The following is a 17,268-nucleotide window of genomic DNA, read 5'->3' as shown; positions in this document are numbered from 1 at the left end:
TTATTAAATGTAGATTTGTGTATTTTACAAATTGCACTATTCCACAAGGCAAAAATGTTAAACAGATTAATCGTTACAAACATCCGCCATAGAGGTCACATGGGTATGTTTGACAATGGTAATCTGACATTAAATATATCCTATAGGGTTTTCAGTATTATGAAGCTATCATAACATACCGAGAAAACTGTTTGTGAAAGTTTTAATTTGCGTCTAGGAATTTAGATCCGCTACAACAGCTCGTGAAAAATGTCCCTTTTGAACTTATTCGAGTCTTAATAATGATCTGAAAACGATTTATTTGTTTATTTATTATCATTTAGTTAATGAAGGTTAGAGTTTGTCTAATAAACGCGTGAAGAAATTATGCGTGCGCGCATTTACGCATCATCTGATCTATAGCTGCACCATCCAGAGACGCGCTGCGCGCTCATCACGTGCTTCAGCTCAATCCATCCAGCAGCTTCGAGCAGAAGAAACTGTTTCACCTCTCATGAAAGGCTCGTGAAAACCTACAAGATTGACGTCAAAAAGATTAAAGTATCCGGAAACATCGAGCCGAAGGTGAAAAAACCCGAAAACGAGTGGGAGTGCTGGAAAACACATCGGGACCAAGTGCCTTTCCTTCTCTCCAGCGAGCCGTGGGAAGTTTGTTTCCCCTGGAAACCTGACACATATGATCTGCTCCATGCACACTCACACTGGACCACTGAAGATACTTACATATCCATAGATTGTATAACATACAGAAGAGGGTGACGAACAGCTGTGGATCGTCTATTCCGAAGGTTTGGTGAGTATATCACAAATGCTCTTCCATCTATACCGACACAGACAGACAGGCACAAGAGAGTTTGACCTAATTCATCTCGGCCTTTTTGCTTACAAATTATGGATATGCATCGCGCATATGACATGATTTAAAATGGGTCTGGTGGAGCGCAAAGCCGCGTGCGTACGTAAGAAGAGGGGAAAAGCAACATCTGCTCGTTAAAAGTAGGTCCGCCTGACCGCTAATATCTGTTTGCGCTGTTTATTTGTTAGGATTGAGATGTCATAATTGTAGCGTCATGGTCATAAGAATAACAACAATAACCATTTGAAAACGTGGTTTCATTATGCATGCGTATCCATAAGCCGATTGTCTGTGGATTTTTATGCCCATCACTGTATCGTTATTAGTCTATACAATGTCTTTAATAAATCCACTGGTCTCTGAATGTCTGTGAGATGCTGTTTGCTTGTTTCTATTCTTTAGTTCGCGGATTTGTCACTCGTGGATTCATGTGCGCTGTTGGTTAGTGAGGCGCACTTGCGCACTGGTTGTCATGATGACCCCTCATCCACATCAGTTTACAAGACCAAAGCCTGTTTAACTTCCTTTCTCTGATGTATATGAAAGCATTGCATGACTGCATCCATTTAAAATAAAGTTCCACGGTTGTGTTGTATTGTGCTCTGGGCACCTAAGATTGCAATCGGTGTGTTTATAGTTGACACAATAAAATAATTGAATTATGGCAGAGTTATATTTATATTAAATAATAAAAGGGTCCAATTTATATACCCAATATTAAAAAGTCAAAAGTATGTCAGTATTAGTTAATATTGATCTGGGCTGGATTATAAATGATCAGTGCAGTCCTTGAGAATGACACTGGACTTTATGTTATTCTATGGGGACTGCCACTTTAAGAAGTGTAGTGACATCAAAAGCATCTTCTAAATGATTAGCAAATAATCCTACTTGTATGTGGCTGTGAAGCCTGATGCATTATTTTTGAATGGCGTTGCATGCTTTTCATGTCTAAAGGTTTATGAATTCAAGGCAGACTCTAGTATATATAGTTCAGTTGATGTTTTTTTAACTGCTTGGCACTCAGATGCTTGTCGAGTTCAATCAGAATTCACAATCTAATCTTAAATTGATACATTTTCAGTCTATACGGATGATTGTTGTCGCTTATAAGTGTCTGTTATAATAGTTGCTAATTTATGTAAGATACAAAAAAGATAAAGTCAGGATGTGGATCATGTGTCCGTCAATAAAAGTTTGATTTCTGGTTGATGAAGTTTTCGTTCGAATCAATGCCTTTTTGTTTTGGTGACAAAAAGACATGCCGAAAACGAATTTCACAATTATTTGCTTTAAGAAAGAATAATAAGAGAATCTCCTTGTGTCTTTTTACACCGTAAAGCTTACTTCGTTTTGTTTTTATATCTGTCAACATAATTTTAAACTAAGTATTTTGAACTTGTGAAACTTGTACGGGGAACGTTCTTTATACAAATAGAAGCATGTTTCTCCTGGGAGCGTCACTATTTCTACCATCTCTCTTCAATGTATTTTTTCAGTTGTCACTTCAGTCAAAAACTGAAAGATTTGCATCTTTTTCAAAGTTTATTTTTATCTCTTACATTTCCCTCACAATGTAAAAATCTGTACCATTTTGTCAAGACCCACACTCAAAACCTTTAAAGCAACAGCATATTTTTGGAGAAATGGGTCACATACACAATCTTTCTCTCTTGCAGGTTTGCATGTATAAATGGAAAGAAATAACATCAGATAGACGTCGCCTCAGGGAAAAAATATTTTTTCTGGAGGATGGACCTGCCAAACAAGGAGAGACCGTCAACGGCGAACAGCCCGAAATCGAGGGGTGGGAGTCAATGTTGCTCCAGTCTCAAGGTAAAATCTATTTGATCTCTGCAGCAATGGAGTGTTAAAACCTAAATGCAAGACACTAATTTGGTCTAGTGCTTTATGGGTAACAGTCTCTGCGAGAGCCTTTGTAGTTATGAGAAGATTTAGATTCAGTTTGTGGGAGATTCTTCTTGTTAAGAGCCGCGACCGGAGAACAGAGATGGTTTTGAGTGGTCGCTCCTCATGAGATGATTATAGCTAATGATGTAAATAATGAGTGAGTCATGCTCGCTAGTGCGTACTGCACGTTTGTCATGAACACTTGACCGTTGTCCCATGAGAGCGGCCACAGAAGATCCATTCAGTTATGTAAACTCTCTTTATAAGAACCACGGTCATGTGCATCATCAGAGATATTATGAGCTCATAATGAAGAGGTTTACACAAGCAAAATCGCACACGCTAATATAGGATTTCTCATATGAGGTCAATTGTTAACACATTTAGAGGGTTCTTTACGAATCAAAGAATTCAGGTTTGTTGTTGGTACTTTCAGTTTGTTACCTATTTACTTAAAGGAGTAATCACCTTCAAAATGAAAATTCTGTCATCGTTTACATGCCCACTTTCAAACCTGTGTGACACAAAAGATAAATGAAAAACGTTTGTAACAGAACAGTAATGCCCCCCATTCACTTCAATTATAGCCAATGCAATATTAACAACATTCTTCAAAATATTTTCTTTTGTGTTTTGCGGAAGAAAGTATGTCATACAGGTTTGAGATGACCAGAGGGTGAGTAAAGGCTGATAGAATCTTGATTTTGAAGGGAACCAACTCCTTTAATAATGTTTTAAGAACTCAGACTAACACTTAGAAATATTCAAAATGTATTATATTCCTACATTGTATTTCATGATATAGCAAAAGCTGTGTCAACAAAGTCAACATAGTCATTCTGTCAGAGTAAGTTTCAGGACAAGCAGAGGTTAAATATCATTTTTAAGAGAAGACATTATCATCTGACTCGGGCTGAGAATCGAACCCTCTGGGCGCTCCAGTGTGAAGTGTTGCTGAGGTTTGTTATGCTCAGACTAACCACATGACATACTTTCAAAAGCTTGAAACAGGTCATAAGTGACATGAAATATCTTTCTACATGTCTACAAGATTTGGCACATGCAGCTTTAAATGTGGGGATTGTTTTTGTTTAGGATTACATTTGTGTGAAAAAGCATCTTAGATTCAGATTATTGTAAATAAGAAACCGAAAGGAAAGACACAAAGAAAGGGCAGTTTGTGAAACAAAGACCGTGGAGGGGTGCAGTTAATTACTTGTATATATGTGTCCTTTTCATAAACCCTCAATAAATGCGTTCTGATTTTCAGAATTTTACTTTGGCCTGAGGATTGATCTTGAATGATTTGCACGCTTCAGAATCTCAAGCTGATGAATAAAGGTATTGTGTTTGAACGTGCAGAGACCCTCATAGCAGAACCAAAGCCGATTAGAGTTTCCAGTGGTGCTGTAGCTGTATGTTTTTTTCCCCGAGGAATAAAAAGTCAAGAAATGGAAATGTTAGTAACATCTAGCTCACATATTGAGAAAAATATGAATGCCTGACATTAAACGTCAAAAAACAGTTTAGGTCATATTTGACCACAAAATCGACAGCTGAAAAAAAATAAGTAAAAAAAAAATAAGAAAATATAATTTTCAAGCATCTTATTTGCTTCTATCCACCTGTAAAGGCATGCGATTGACATCTATTTACACTATACAGATTCCGTGCCGGCCCTAAACAGTCCTGGCCCGCATGCTTGAGAAATCCATAAGCATGTGAAGCCATCCATGTGCTCTTAAGTGAAGAAATCTCTGGACTGTTGTAAAAGCTGAAAATTACCCAGAGGCAACCGCGTGCATGTGTTGCTGTTGGCTGCCGGTCATGTTACCGCATCCATGTGTAATGCGATCCAAGGAGATGAGCGACGTGCCATCGTGCCTGATGGTGCGCTCATAAATTTAATAAGATTTGAAGTCAGTGACAGCAGCTGGGCCATCCACAGACCTCTCCAACCAGACGTTTGAGATGTTTCTGTTCCTGCATTTTATTTGTTCATACCAGGGGAAATTTGTGCAACACTTGTTGTTTGTAAAGTGGTGCTAGACGGTTGATTGTCATTCACCTTTGATCTTTGTTTCTATTCTGAGCGCCTGGTCATGAATTCCACAGCATGCCAAAATTACCCACTAGCGCGAGTTTGCATTTGAGTCACTGTTGTTTCTCTGACGCGTTTTACTTTTCTCTTCAACATTTATGTCTGAAAAATGTGTTATTCGGTGAATGATACCTCTCCAATCCCAGCATGCTTTGCGCTGTCACCATAAAACACAATCCATTATGAGTTGCCTTGATGTGGGGTTGTGTTTCCTGTTGTGTGTTCATTTTCATCTTTGTGTCATGTCACCTTTAAAGTTTTTATGCTTACACGTTGCTCTGTCATAACTCAGAAAACGTGAAAGACTTTTGATTTCAGGTTTTATGTTGGCAAATCTGGGCACAGTTTGAGAGGAGAACTGATTGCTCAGTGTGCCCTCCAATTGATCTCATTGCTGTCTAGGTCTTATTGATGGATGAATAATCTGAATTATCTTTCCATCTGTTTGAGTCATACAGTATGTCTACACATCAGGTGTGTTTGGAATAGAATAGCTTTTAATGTGGGATTTATGTTGAAGATGGGAACCACAGACCAGCGATGTGTATTTGTATTCTAATTACCTCTATAAAGTGATTCAGCAGGTTTTGTACTATAAACATTGTGTATTCAAACCCCCAAAAAAATCCATTCTTCTTCTCTTTTCCTGTCACCCTCTCATTTCCGTTGATCATTAATTTGGATGCAGTGGATGCGAATGTGCACAGGAAACCCCACAAGAGGGAAGATGCACTGCTGTGTCGAGTCCCACTGTGAATGCTGATGTTTTGGACCGAGATCCTAAGATGAACGTGTCATTTTACCACTTGTTTTGCACATATGGAAGCTTAAGTCACAGGGCTGAATGCAGTGGCGTCGCTCAAGAGCATGACATAAGCTCCCCTAATCCGCTTTTTGTCCCCAACTACCCACAATGCAACACGGCCAGAGAAATGTGCCCCCCCATCCCATCCCCCATCTCTTCACCCACCTCTCTGTTATTCTATCTGTATGATTTTAAATGCATATTAATGAAGAGATGCTCACATGGCTGAAAATAGGTTAATGAGCACCATCGCGAGATGCGCACGCAACATCCAGCGAAGTGCCAGTGAATAAAATCTGTCTTTCTGTTTCTCTCGTTACAGATGTTCCTCGTGGCCTTGTCTTTCGCCTATTTCGCCAAGTCATTATCTGGGAGCTATATGAAAAGCACAATAACTCAGCTGGAAAGACGCTTCGACATCCCCAGTTACTTAATAGGTGTCATTGATGGCAGCTTTGAAATAGGTAAGCACCGGATGCTCATGCGTCAACAGACCCTCAGCATCATTTTCCGTTTCGGTGTTATAACCTCAGGTTGCCAGGGCTCATGTCAGTGCAGTATATTACTGAGACGCACAGTGTATGTTGCAATTAACAGCTATGGTACTGTCATCCTGTATGTTACACAACAAAAATAAAAAAACTGCAAACTACAGCTCTGGGCAAAGAGTCCTGCTGGTCACATATAGTTCACCATACATAATAAAAAATGCAAATCCATTTTAAAATCTCAATGAAAGTTTTTGTTTACATTTTTTAATTATTGTTTTAATATGTTTTAACTATTTTTACTAAAATACCAGTTATAGCAATAACAACAACCATTTCTCTTATTAAATGTGATCATATATGTATACAGTATTCATATGCAATATACAAAAATGACATGCTAGATGAGGTTAAAGGTCAAGTTTCTGTAATCTCATGCAATGACACTGAGGCTAAACCCTGCTCACGCTACCTCAGCCGCTGTTCACGTGGCCCTAGCAACCAGTGTTTTCCATAGGAGTGTTGCCATGGAAACGGGACAGCGAGCGCAGCCTCACAGAGATCATATGTCAGAGTTAGCATCACACGCTCCTGTGTCTTCCGTCCCTGTTATCAACAAGTGCAAACTCACATCTTGAAGTGTTGAACAAAGGCAACTGTGTGTTAACAAACTCTGTAAATGTTTGGATGAGTCGTTTTTCTTTGCTTAGACAGACCTCGTAAACTTAACCCTGGTCTGGATTTATGAGAAACCAGATAAACCCAAGAAGTGTCCTCTTGTTTTGTTAGCAGTGATGTGTTCACAATGATCTCTCGAGCCTTAACAGATATGTGAACTCTTTCAGAAACTTTATGATCTTTTGTGAAATTTATGAATATTTATGACACAATATGGTCATTAAAATATTTTTTTTGTTGCTCTTTCAAAGCTCTAATGCTCAAGCTTTAATTTTTATATATTTGGTTGTCATGTTAAATTGAGTTTCATTTTAGTTGTTTTTCAAATGGTTCTCAAAATGATTAATGTTTTTGGGGAAAAACTGTCATTCGAGTGTCAGTTTCCAAATGTTTTTCTTTCAAATATCAAACCCTGTATAGTGTATCGAATCAAATGGTGGGCGGAGCGTATCCTTAGCACCCCTAGTATTTATTCAGGTCTAATTATTAGATTTTTAGTGCCTCAACTTAACCTTATTTCAGCTTAGGTAAAGTTATAAAGAAATATATATTTAGAGAGATATTTTATTTGGGAAATAAAACTAAATTCTGTCTGATTCAGAAGGCATTGTGGTGATGTTCATGTGCACATCTTAATCATTCTTGTGTGATTTGTCATCACAGTTTATAGTTCACTAAAGACAAAAGGGGTCAATCATGTAGAAATTAGTTGTTTGTTTGGAACCAACACAGTGTTTAGAGATTTTGTGAAGCGGATATGTGCATTCATGAGTGAATGTGAGGTTTATTAAGAAGACAGCACACTGTTGAGTCAAAGTGCAAATCTGAAGATCTAATTATCGACACATGCTTTGTACTGTAGAAACAGTTTCCACATGAAAAACACGATCTGTCTCTGCTCTTAGGTAACTTGTTGGTGATCGCCTTTGTGAGTTACTTCGGTGCCAAACTTCACCGTCCGAAGATCATAGCCATCGGCTGCCTGGTGATGTCAATAGGGACTTTTCTTATTGCCTTGCCCCATTTCATTATCGGACGGTAAGCCCAAGGTTTCTCAGCTATTTAAAAATACCCAGAGAAGTCTGATGAAACGCATGCCAGAAGATCAGACCGCATTGACTCACACTGTTCTCTGTTAATAAGCCGAGCTGTTTCAGAGGGTCACATGGATTCAGTTTGATCTTGTTAAATCTCCAGACCAGAAACGGCCATTCGTGTTTGTGCACTGACCATGTTTCCATGTTTCTATATCAGATAGGATTCTTGGCGTCCGCATTAAACATTTCACGCTGAATTATAGAACAAACTGAATTTTACACGACCTTGCTCATACAGCACCTCTTTTGAAAACCGACAAGCATTTTCAGCCTGGAGAGTGTCATTCGATTTACTTTCTACTTTGGAAAGACACAACATGGATGAATTAAATGTCATAGCACTTTAAACCATCGTGGAAATAATATCCAGGTCTCTTTTAAGAAGGCGTGTTCATGTGCATCTTTTGATATATATAGTTTGTCAAAGATGCATCCTGGTGCACAGATGGCCTAGAGATCTCACTCATCTGAATCTTCTGTTCTCATTTTATGTGGTGTTTGCAATTGGCGGCATTGGTGTTGTGGATACAGATACAAGTTTGAAACATCGATTAGATCATCGGGGAACTCCAGCAGTCATCTGTCTCCATGTCCAGCGATGTCTGCCAGCGTTCTGTCCACAGGTCCCAGCACATCTTCAATACCCAGCCCAGGTACCAAATTACCAACTAGGAGGAAAAATCAGAACATCATTTATTCACCCTCGGGTCATTTAAAACCTGTATGACTCTTTCTTCTGTGAAACACAAAAGAAGATATTTTAAGAAGTGGTTTTGTGTCCATACAATGGAACAGAATGTTATTGTACACTTTTAAAAATAAAGGCGCTTCAAAAGGTTCTTCTATGGCATCGCTGGGAAGCACCTTTTAAGCACCTTTATTTTTAAGAGCGTAACTTTGTTATTCTTTAAAAACGCACAATGTCTCATAGTTTGCACAAAATCTCACAATTTATAGTTTTGTTCCCCATGTCTCAGGTTGTGAACAGGAGTCCAGGTTGTCTATGTGGATTTATGTTTTTCTGGGGAATATCTTACGTGGAATTGGTGAGACCCCCGTGCAACCTCTGGGAATTTCCTACATAGACGACCACGCTTTGGAGGAAAACGCAGCTTTCTACATCGGTACGTACAATGCAAACCTTTTCTTGTGTATATTTTTGTGTATGGTAATGTTTCAACCGAATCAGACAAATATGCCAGCATGTGTGTATACTCTGAATAACAAATTAAAAAGTTGCAGACGGATTATAAAATCTCATGTGAATGAATGGAGGTTTAGAGCCAAAGTTTTGTAATGATTGACAACCTTAATATTATGTGAATGTTGTTTGCTGGTTCACGAGTTTGCAGACTCTCTTCGTCTATTCACAGATTTTTTCCCCAAGATAGCATTTTATTTTCTATGTAGACACCCCAGATGAGACACAACTAATCAAATCATTTATTGTCTGAATCAGGTTGTGTCCAGACGATATCGGTCATTGGTCCAGTGTTTGGGTACCTGCTGGGGTCTGTCTGTGCCAAGATTTATGTGGACATTGGATTTGTCAACATGGGTGAGTGAAGTTAAATATGTTGTTGTAAGATTTGTTACTTTGAGTTTGAGTTGAGTTTGATATTTTCTAGAAGAGTCATTGAGTTCATTTGTGACTCACACATGCAGTATGTATGTAAACTTTACCTCTGAATTAAAATCTTTTCAACAGAGAAGTGTACTGGATGACACAGATCCCTACAATAAACTTGACCATGATAATACTCTCTCTCCTTCTCTTTCTATGACTTTCTGTCTCTCCATTTTATTTCTCTCTCATTCAGTTTACATTTAGAACAAATTCAGTTGAAGTCCGAAACTGATAAAAAAGACAAATTTGATTTACTATCTATTACATATATGTTATATGTAGTTTTTACGAATTCTGAATTCCTGTTCAGCCACTGAACTCAAATCTGGAGGGAATTCGGCGTCTTCACATTATTCTGTTTGTATCTCAGACAAAAGCCAAAGGCAACACAGAACTTTGTTGTTTCTTGTTTGAAAGCCCCAGAGGTTATTTATGTTGGACCTGAGTGCGTTTTTGGCATTTAAAAAACTTTTCCTTGACTGGGGATGATGGAGAGTTCATAAACGTTCAGTTGAGATTTTGCCAACAGATGTTTTGGATGAGATGTTTCAGGATTCTGCCTAGAAAGTAAGATTTGAAGGTTAAAGGGCACATAAACTAAAACATGTAATATTTATAAATATTTAAGTTGTTTGCATGTTTGGAAATCAGCGGTTAATCTACGATCTGTAAATCATGACGTGTACGGCTGATTCCTTGTAGAAATGTTTGTTTGGTCTGTGTTTATGTATTAATGTGAAATGGGGACAAAGCCCATCTGTATGGAAAATATAGTGCTGCATTACACACCAAAGCCAAGACGATGTAGCCAGATAATAAAAACATAAAATCTGCCAAATGTAGTGCTGGATGTCCAGCCAATAAAAGCAGAAGCATCCTTAATACATTATGATCAAATGAAACTAAATAATATAACATAAACACAATCGACTTTTTTATCACACATATAAATCTATGGAAGATGATGTAAAAGATATTTCAGCAATTACTCATGCTTAGATTAGACATACTTATCAAAATATTTTCTCATCGTGGAATCTCATTTTAAAGGTAACCTATTTATTTTGAAAGCATGAACTGTTTTGGCAAAATTGTTCAGTTTAAATCAATCCAATGCAATCCAAATGCAAACATAAGATGCTCTACAGAGAGTCTCAATAAAATTCAAGAGCGAAAGAGAGTGAGATCTAAGACTGTTTATTCCCACTGTGTCTGATTCATCCGTCTGCTTGGCCCAAATATTTTGAACATGTGATGAGCTTCAGTGAGCCACGAGCATCTATATTCCTGCTGTTGACACGCGTCTGTGTGTTCATGTTCACAGAGAGCATCAGCATCACTCCAGGAGATGCACGCTGGGTGGGCGCCTGGTGGCTCGGGTACCTCATTGCAGGACTCATCACGCTCTTCTCAGCCGTGCCGTTCTGGTTCCTGCCCAAGTCTTTACCCCTGCCGGAGAGACGGCTTGCCAAGTATTCTCCTGAGGGGACCAGTTTCATTAAAGACAAGCCTCTACTGGAGCACAAATATCAGGCAGATGAGCCCACAAACCTCCTGGAAATGGCCAAAGGTGAACAGAATCAATTCCAGGTTACATTTACACATGCACAAAAAGATAGATCTGAAAATTTTAGATACAGTGAAGATGAACATGAATTTGTTTATCGGTCACGTATAGATGGTTTCATGGGACGCACGCGCATGGCCCGAAGTAATATAACAATTTATTTTATATTCTTCTATTTATATTCCTATTCATATTTTGATGTATATTCATTGCATCAAAGTAAATAAAAACTACTCAACAGTTATCGATTCTTTGCGGAGGTCTCCCAGAAGTTAACGTTGGGCCACAAAACTTTTGTTTATGTTGATCCCGCTGAAAACGTCTATAGCTATACAAAAAATAAAATTTGCAATGAAACGTCTAGCTCATTTTGTTAGGGATCATTTAAACATAATAGAAAGTAAACCGAATGCTATGAATGTAATTGCATAAAAAAGCACACTTTTCAGGAAAAAACAAGCAGAAAGTTAGTACAGAATGTTCAAAAACGTGAAAGTAGTTTTTGCAGATGCTACTGGATTTCATATTTGGTATCTAATGTAATGATGTTTATACATTTCAAGTGTAACTTAAGTGTCCAAATCCTTTCTAGAGGGTCACTGCATTTCTGTGTTAGCTTATTCTGTTTTATAAACCTTCATATTTAATTTCTAAGCTCTGGTGTGGTATCATTCTTACAACATTTCCCATTGATGTTTTTCAGACTTCCTGCCAACGCTGAGATCCCTGTTGGGAAACCCGGTTTATTTTTTATATCTGTGTGTCACTATCATTCAATTCAACTCTTTGATCGGCATGGTGACGTACAAACCAAAATACATCGAGCAGCACTACGGACAGTCTGCGTTTAAAGCCAACTTTCTCATGGGTATGTGTTCTTCTACACACATCTGTACACGTATAGCCTGGCTGTAACCCTTGAGTTTAACGTTAGCATGTTTTGTTTTGATTCATGTACGTTTTTTATTCATATCTGGTCAATATTAGTTTTGGTTCTGATATCAAATCTTAATTGTCCTGGAGGTTTGTGTAATCCGGTTGAATCTCAGCTGGACATGAATTATTATTACATATAAAGAGAATAAAATCCAAAAATAATAACCTATGGTGGGACACAACGTATGAGGAAATCAGAGACCGTTGTGCGTTTTGGAAACGGCATCGGCTTTTGAATATGAGACGGGACGGAAAACAAACAGTCCCGTAACCATTTGAACCACAAAGAAGAAATGACTCAGGATTTGTCTTCGATCTGTGACACTGCTCCTGGTCCTCTGTTTTTTCAGGAGTGATTAACATCCCAGCTGTAGCTTTGGGAATGTTTTCAGGAGGGTTGATCATGAAGAAGTTCAAGCTGAGCATCATGGGAGCGGCCAGGTTTGCTCTGGGAACGTCTCTCCTGGGATATTTTCTATCTCTTTTCTTTTTCACCATGGGATGTGAGAATGCCGACGTGGCCGGAATCACTGTCTCATACAATGGGTAGGAAAATAACAGCTGTCAGTTTATGCTAAATGTTAAACAGGGCCAAACGCTGTGATTATTCTAATCAGCTTTTTTGCCTGCGTGTGCCTAACAGGACGGGCCGTCTTTACAAAGAGGACGCATCTCTGTTTTCCAGCTGCAACGCTGTCTGTCAGTGTCCTGAAACACACTGGGACCCCGTGTGCGGTGAGAACGGCCTCACGTACGTCTCGCCCTGCTTGGCTGGATGCCAGACAACCCACGGCTCTGGCATTAAAACCGTAAGTAGGCTACAGGCTCTCGGCCGATGCGTGATTTTGGAACAATGGAGCTTGTTTGTTGTTTTGCGTTTTCAAAGAAAATGTGCGACAAAATGTGCAAGTTTGAAGTCTGGTTTTCCCAGAGTTCATTCAAGGGTGTGCACAACCTGTTTGTCTTCAGCTCAAAGGCTATATTGAATTTTCTTGACTTCTCCGAAACTTCCTGAGACTGTGACTTCCCTCTTCTGTCTAAACATTGAAGTTTCAGTCCACCTTAGGATAGTCTGTAGACTGTTTTCCTCTCGAACATCCCGTGTCTCTTGCATATTCCGGGCGTTTTGTATCTTTTGTCCCTTTCTGTTGAAGTTATGTCAAACAAAGCAATTGTGTAACTCCAGACGTGTGTTCAGAATTAAACTGGAACAGGACCAATGATGCCAGACAAAGAGTTCATTGTGACGATATGTTTATTCAGCACATCAGTTGTTGACAACTAATGTAGACTAACTCTTAACAATCAAGATCTAAAGATAATGCGGTGCATTAAACTGCCCCGAGACAGAGACCACATTTTTTATTGAAACTAGGAAAATACATTATATCAGTAAATGATTGTGCTTTATTTCTGCCATTAATAAAATGTGCTTCTGAACATTCTCAAGCACTGCTAAAAACAAGCTATAATGAACTACAGAGTAAGAGACTGACAAAATACTGAATGAATGATTAAATTAATTCAAACGTCAGTCTAATTTTATCACATTGTTTCAGCAAATTAAAAGTATAAAGTTTCTCAGTAAATTTGAGGTCAAACAGTAATATTATAATAAAAAAATATATTCATAACATCAAAGCATCACTGTGCATTTACTATACTTTTGCATCACCATCGTCTTTCTTCTGCAAGTTGAAAATGGTTTCACACAATAGAAATGTGCGTTGTTTTGGTAGCTGATCGAACCTGTGTGTGTGTATAGGTGTTCCAGCAGTGCAGTTGTGTAGCGGGTGGAAATCAAACAGCCAGCGCTGGTCAGTGTAACAACAGAGACAGCTGTCAGCGAGTTTTCCCATACTTTCTGGCTCTGTCCGTCATCACTTCCTTTATCATCTCATTGGGCGGAACACCGGGATACATGGTGCTCATCAGGTGAATTTCTAACCCTTGTTTGGTCGCTGAAGTAAATCAACTGATTTAAACTAGAAATCTCATGCCAGCCACTATTGAATGCCAACATGAATCTGAATAGACACTTATGAAAATATATTCATTTTGGTATATACATTTCACTTTTATCTCCTCCCCTCCAAACATAATTCATTAATATCATTTAAACATAAAACAGTTTGATAAATATCAATTAAAATGTAACTCATCACTTTACCAAATTAAAATGGGTTTAGAATTTTGTTTCATGCAGACTTGAAACCTTTCGTCCTAATTTCTCATTCTTGACCCTCTCACCGTCTCAGTTGTTTTTTTTAAATTACAACACAAAAGAAAGAACTCTTCAGTTATGAGTTTTTTCCTCAGTTCAAGCAGATTTCAGATGAAAAAAGACATCATGTAGCCTACCAGCGGCGCTAATGTCATATTTCCCGCAATGTTCTTAATGTTAGAAATGGGCTGCGTGCCAGTCAAAACAATCACACGACTGAACGCAAAACCAGCTGAGACAAGTTTATGGTCACTTGTAACGTTAGATTAACGTGCTAAAGCTTTTCCCTTCAACACATAAGACTGTCAGCTTTATCCCAAAGCTCGGTCAGGTGATGCTGCAGGAATGCTTGGTCTTCGCTGGACTAAATTAGGTTATCGGGCAGCAGTGCCGTCCCAACTTTGTTTGATGCAATAAAAATTCCTTGTGGTCTAAAGCACAGCGAGGAGACTAAATGATTACTTTGGACAAAATAATCCATCTAAGGAAGATCACACTGTTGTGTCTGCTAAGATCTTCTTTAGTTCCCTGTTAAGTTTTATAAACTTTATCTCGGTTGAGATTTAGGGTTATTCTTCCTTGAGGGGGTTCAATTTTTTAAAGCAACACTTTGTAGTTTTTCAACTTAAAATTTTTGTCTCTAAAATTATTTCAGTGGTATAGAACAGCTCTCAATCGGAGAAATTATTCTGCCACTGCTACCTTAGCAGCCTCATAACCAAAACAATGTAAATTCTGTTTTGTGTCTGTACACACAGTCCCGCCCTTCCCCTGCTTGCTTCCAGTGCCACATCGTTTCCAAATGACGTTTCTGCATTCACCTGTTCCATCAGCTTAGTAAACAAATTCATGTATATTGCGCTGCCCACTGGGTAGCTTATAAAGAGACATTATTTACAACACTGGTAACAGACAACTGCGCTTATCAACCACATGGGGGAGCCGTGAGCAAAAGTTCTAAAGTGTTGCTTTAATAAGGCAAATGTATTTATCATCAATTCCTGGCTATATCTGTACATGAAGTGAATCTGTTCTTATTAATATTTGTAATAAATGGTGATGAATGAAACTCTTTCTTGATCACAGATGCATCAAGCCCCAGCTGAAGTCTTTAGCTTTGGGATTTCACACATTGGCAACAAGAACTCTGGGTGAGAGACGCTATGGTTTTTGGTGCTTCAGATGTTTATGTTAACTCAGTTTTAAGTCTCTATAGTTATTATAAAGATTGATCTAATGATGTAATTTGTCTGTTATTTTGGTGTTTGTGTGCGTCTGCGGCCTACAGCTGGAATTCCAGCTCCTATATACTTCGGAGCCATTATAGACACCACCTGTCTGAAATGGGGTCACAAGAAATGTGGTGGCAGAGGAGCCTGTCGAATCTACAACACCACGGCCTACAGGTAACATCAACTATAGCTTTTCATGTCCAGAACCAGTAAAGTGAAAATTGTAAAAAGCGCTATATAAATAAAGTTGAGTTGAGTAAAGTAAAAAAGTAGTAAGACTATGGTTACTAAGTAAAATTTCCAGGCACAAGCACCTTAACAAGATGTTTTTTGGGGGGATGTATTTCTCAGGATAGCATATCTGGGCCTGACGCTGGGGTTACGGACGGCATCTTTCTTCCTCTGTGTGTTGGGTCTGGTGGTATTAAAACGGCACATTCAGAAACAAGAACGCAGCACGCTGGCTAACGGAGGCACAGGTGCCGCAGCCTCCGAACTGCAGGCTCTTCGAAAGGGCGAAAACAACGGCGCAAACTCAGAGCCGCAAACCTCAGACTACGACCCAGAACGTGAAACACGTCTGTGACACACACCATATGCACACACGGAGCAACAGGGTCGCCATCCAGCATCTGTTTGATCGGTTACCTTCATCTTTCTAATGGAGCCATGTAAATGATGTGAAATCTGTCGTTTTGATATAGTCTAAACATTTCTTGAATGTACACACAGTCTTTCAAAAGAGAAAAAAGAATGTCTTAACCTACCTGTTTCAGAACAAAAGACGTATCTTCACTACAGACGCTCACCAGCGCTGGATTACAGAGACTGTAGTGCACAGGCCCTGAGGATCACTCATATCTAAACCTAACTTTCTCTAATGCCATACACAGATCGATGCCTGAAGCTGTTGACCAAGACACTGTGTTTCTGTAAGCTATGCCTTGCCGACAGGTTGACTACATTGGGAAAATCCAGGAGGCTCATTTGCATCTTATTTTTTTTCTTATGTCTGAAGCATTGTTAGGAAATGTGCCGACCAGCCGCTCACCATCGTGCTTTTCCATATCACGGTTGTTCCTCCCACTTTAAGGAAAGTGTGAGTGACGGTTGACCAGGCTCACGATCAGGTGTGTGTCATCATGCGTGTATAGGTAATCTTCTTCATGATGGATGTTGTGTTATGTGTGTATATCACTGTGAGACGTGTCATGTGTGTGTGTGCGTGCATTAGAACGGGTGCATTCCTGTGCCAAAAAAAGTGCAAGAAAAGTCGACACGGTCTATTCTCAGGTCGTTCATTCAATTGTTCCTCAACTTTGCAAATGATTATTCTTTTATACATTTGTATAAATTGTTGTCTTCGAAAACGTTCCTTTTTCTTTGACACTACAGGTCGGTGTTGTGCAGAGAAATGCACCCCTGCCAGATTATGCATCCCCCTTTCCCACAATGGTTAGGTTTAGGTTTGGGGAGGGGTTAGAATTAGCCAATTGGACAGCGTGTTTTTGAAGGGGGTGCATTTTTCGGCACAACATCGGCCGTTGGAACACTTGTTCGTTAACCAAGGAAAGAGTTTTTTTGTGACTGAGAAAAAGTGGCATTTATTACTTGCTTTTAAGTTAGTCAGTACATTTATTTTCTGCTGATATGTTTTTGTATTCTTGCGTAAATACCCTGATGTGTAAAAAATGCATTTATGTGAAAGATTAGATACATTCTTTTTAAAAATAAAACTATATACTA

At 38.9% G+C, this 17,268-nt stretch overlaps 1 protein-coding gene across 4 annotated transcripts; it reads left to right on the top strand.

Annotated features, from left to right (window-relative positions):
* The first annotated feature begins 425 nt into the window (after window positions 1-425).
* slco1c1 (solute carrier organic anion transporter family, member 1C1) lies at window positions 426-17,172 on the top strand. 4 transcript variants are annotated; one of them, XR_008906730.1, is made up of 16 exons: window positions 426-793; window positions 2,536-2,692; window positions 5,996-6,137; window positions 7,745-7,877; window positions 8,468-8,589; window positions 8,914-9,060; window positions 9,396-9,494; window positions 10,888-11,133; window positions 11,834-11,998; window positions 12,417-12,612; window positions 12,710-12,875; window positions 13,832-14,001; window positions 15,377-15,441; window positions 15,579-15,696; window positions 15,874-16,193; window positions 16,299-17,172. XR_008906730.1 is itself a non-coding variant. In XM_056748402.1 (15 exons), exons 2-15 carry the CDS (start codon window positions 2,609-2,611, stop codon window positions 16,106-16,108), a joined length of 2,088 nt encoding a protein of 695 aa, XP_056604380.1. In that variant the 5' UTR covers window positions 426-793; window positions 2,536-2,608; the 3' UTR covers window positions 16,109-17,172. The 4 variants fall into 4 exon arrangements, 2 of the variants coding, with proteins under 2 accessions (XP_056604380.1, XP_056604381.1); XR_008906731.1 differs by having other exon boundaries at window positions 15,874-16,454; window positions 16,541-17,172; XM_056748402.1 differs by having other exon boundaries at window positions 15,874-17,172.
* Window positions 17,173-17,268: the final 96 nt, after the last annotated feature.

The sequence above is a fragment of the Triplophysa dalaica genome, chromosome 5, assembly GCF_015846415.1.
Source record: "Triplophysa dalaica isolate WHDGS20190420 chromosome 5, ASM1584641v1, whole genome shotgun sequence".
Taxonomy (NCBI): Eukaryota; Metazoa; Chordata; class Actinopteri; order Cypriniformes; family Nemacheilidae; genus Triplophysa; species Triplophysa dalaica.
The sequence above is the reverse complement of the archived record's forward strand: the minus strand, read 5'-3'. Positions and strand labels throughout refer to the sequence as shown.

What these genes read in the sequence shown, in the direction of transcription:
- slco1c1 (XM_056748402.1), top strand. Translation starts at nt 2,609, where the DNA reads ATGGACCTGCCAAACAAGGAGAGACCGTCAACGGCGAACAGCCCGAAA. An exon ending in AAACGCAGCTTTCTACATCG is followed by an intron (nt 9,061 to 9,395) that starts GTACGTACAATG and finishes TGTCTGAATCAG; the next exon opens with GTTGTGTCCAGACGATATCG. An exon ending in ATCACTGTCTCATACAATGG is followed by an intron (nt 12,613 to 12,709) that starts GTAGGAAAATAA and finishes TGTGCCTAACAG; the next exon opens with GACGGGCCGTCTTTACAAAG.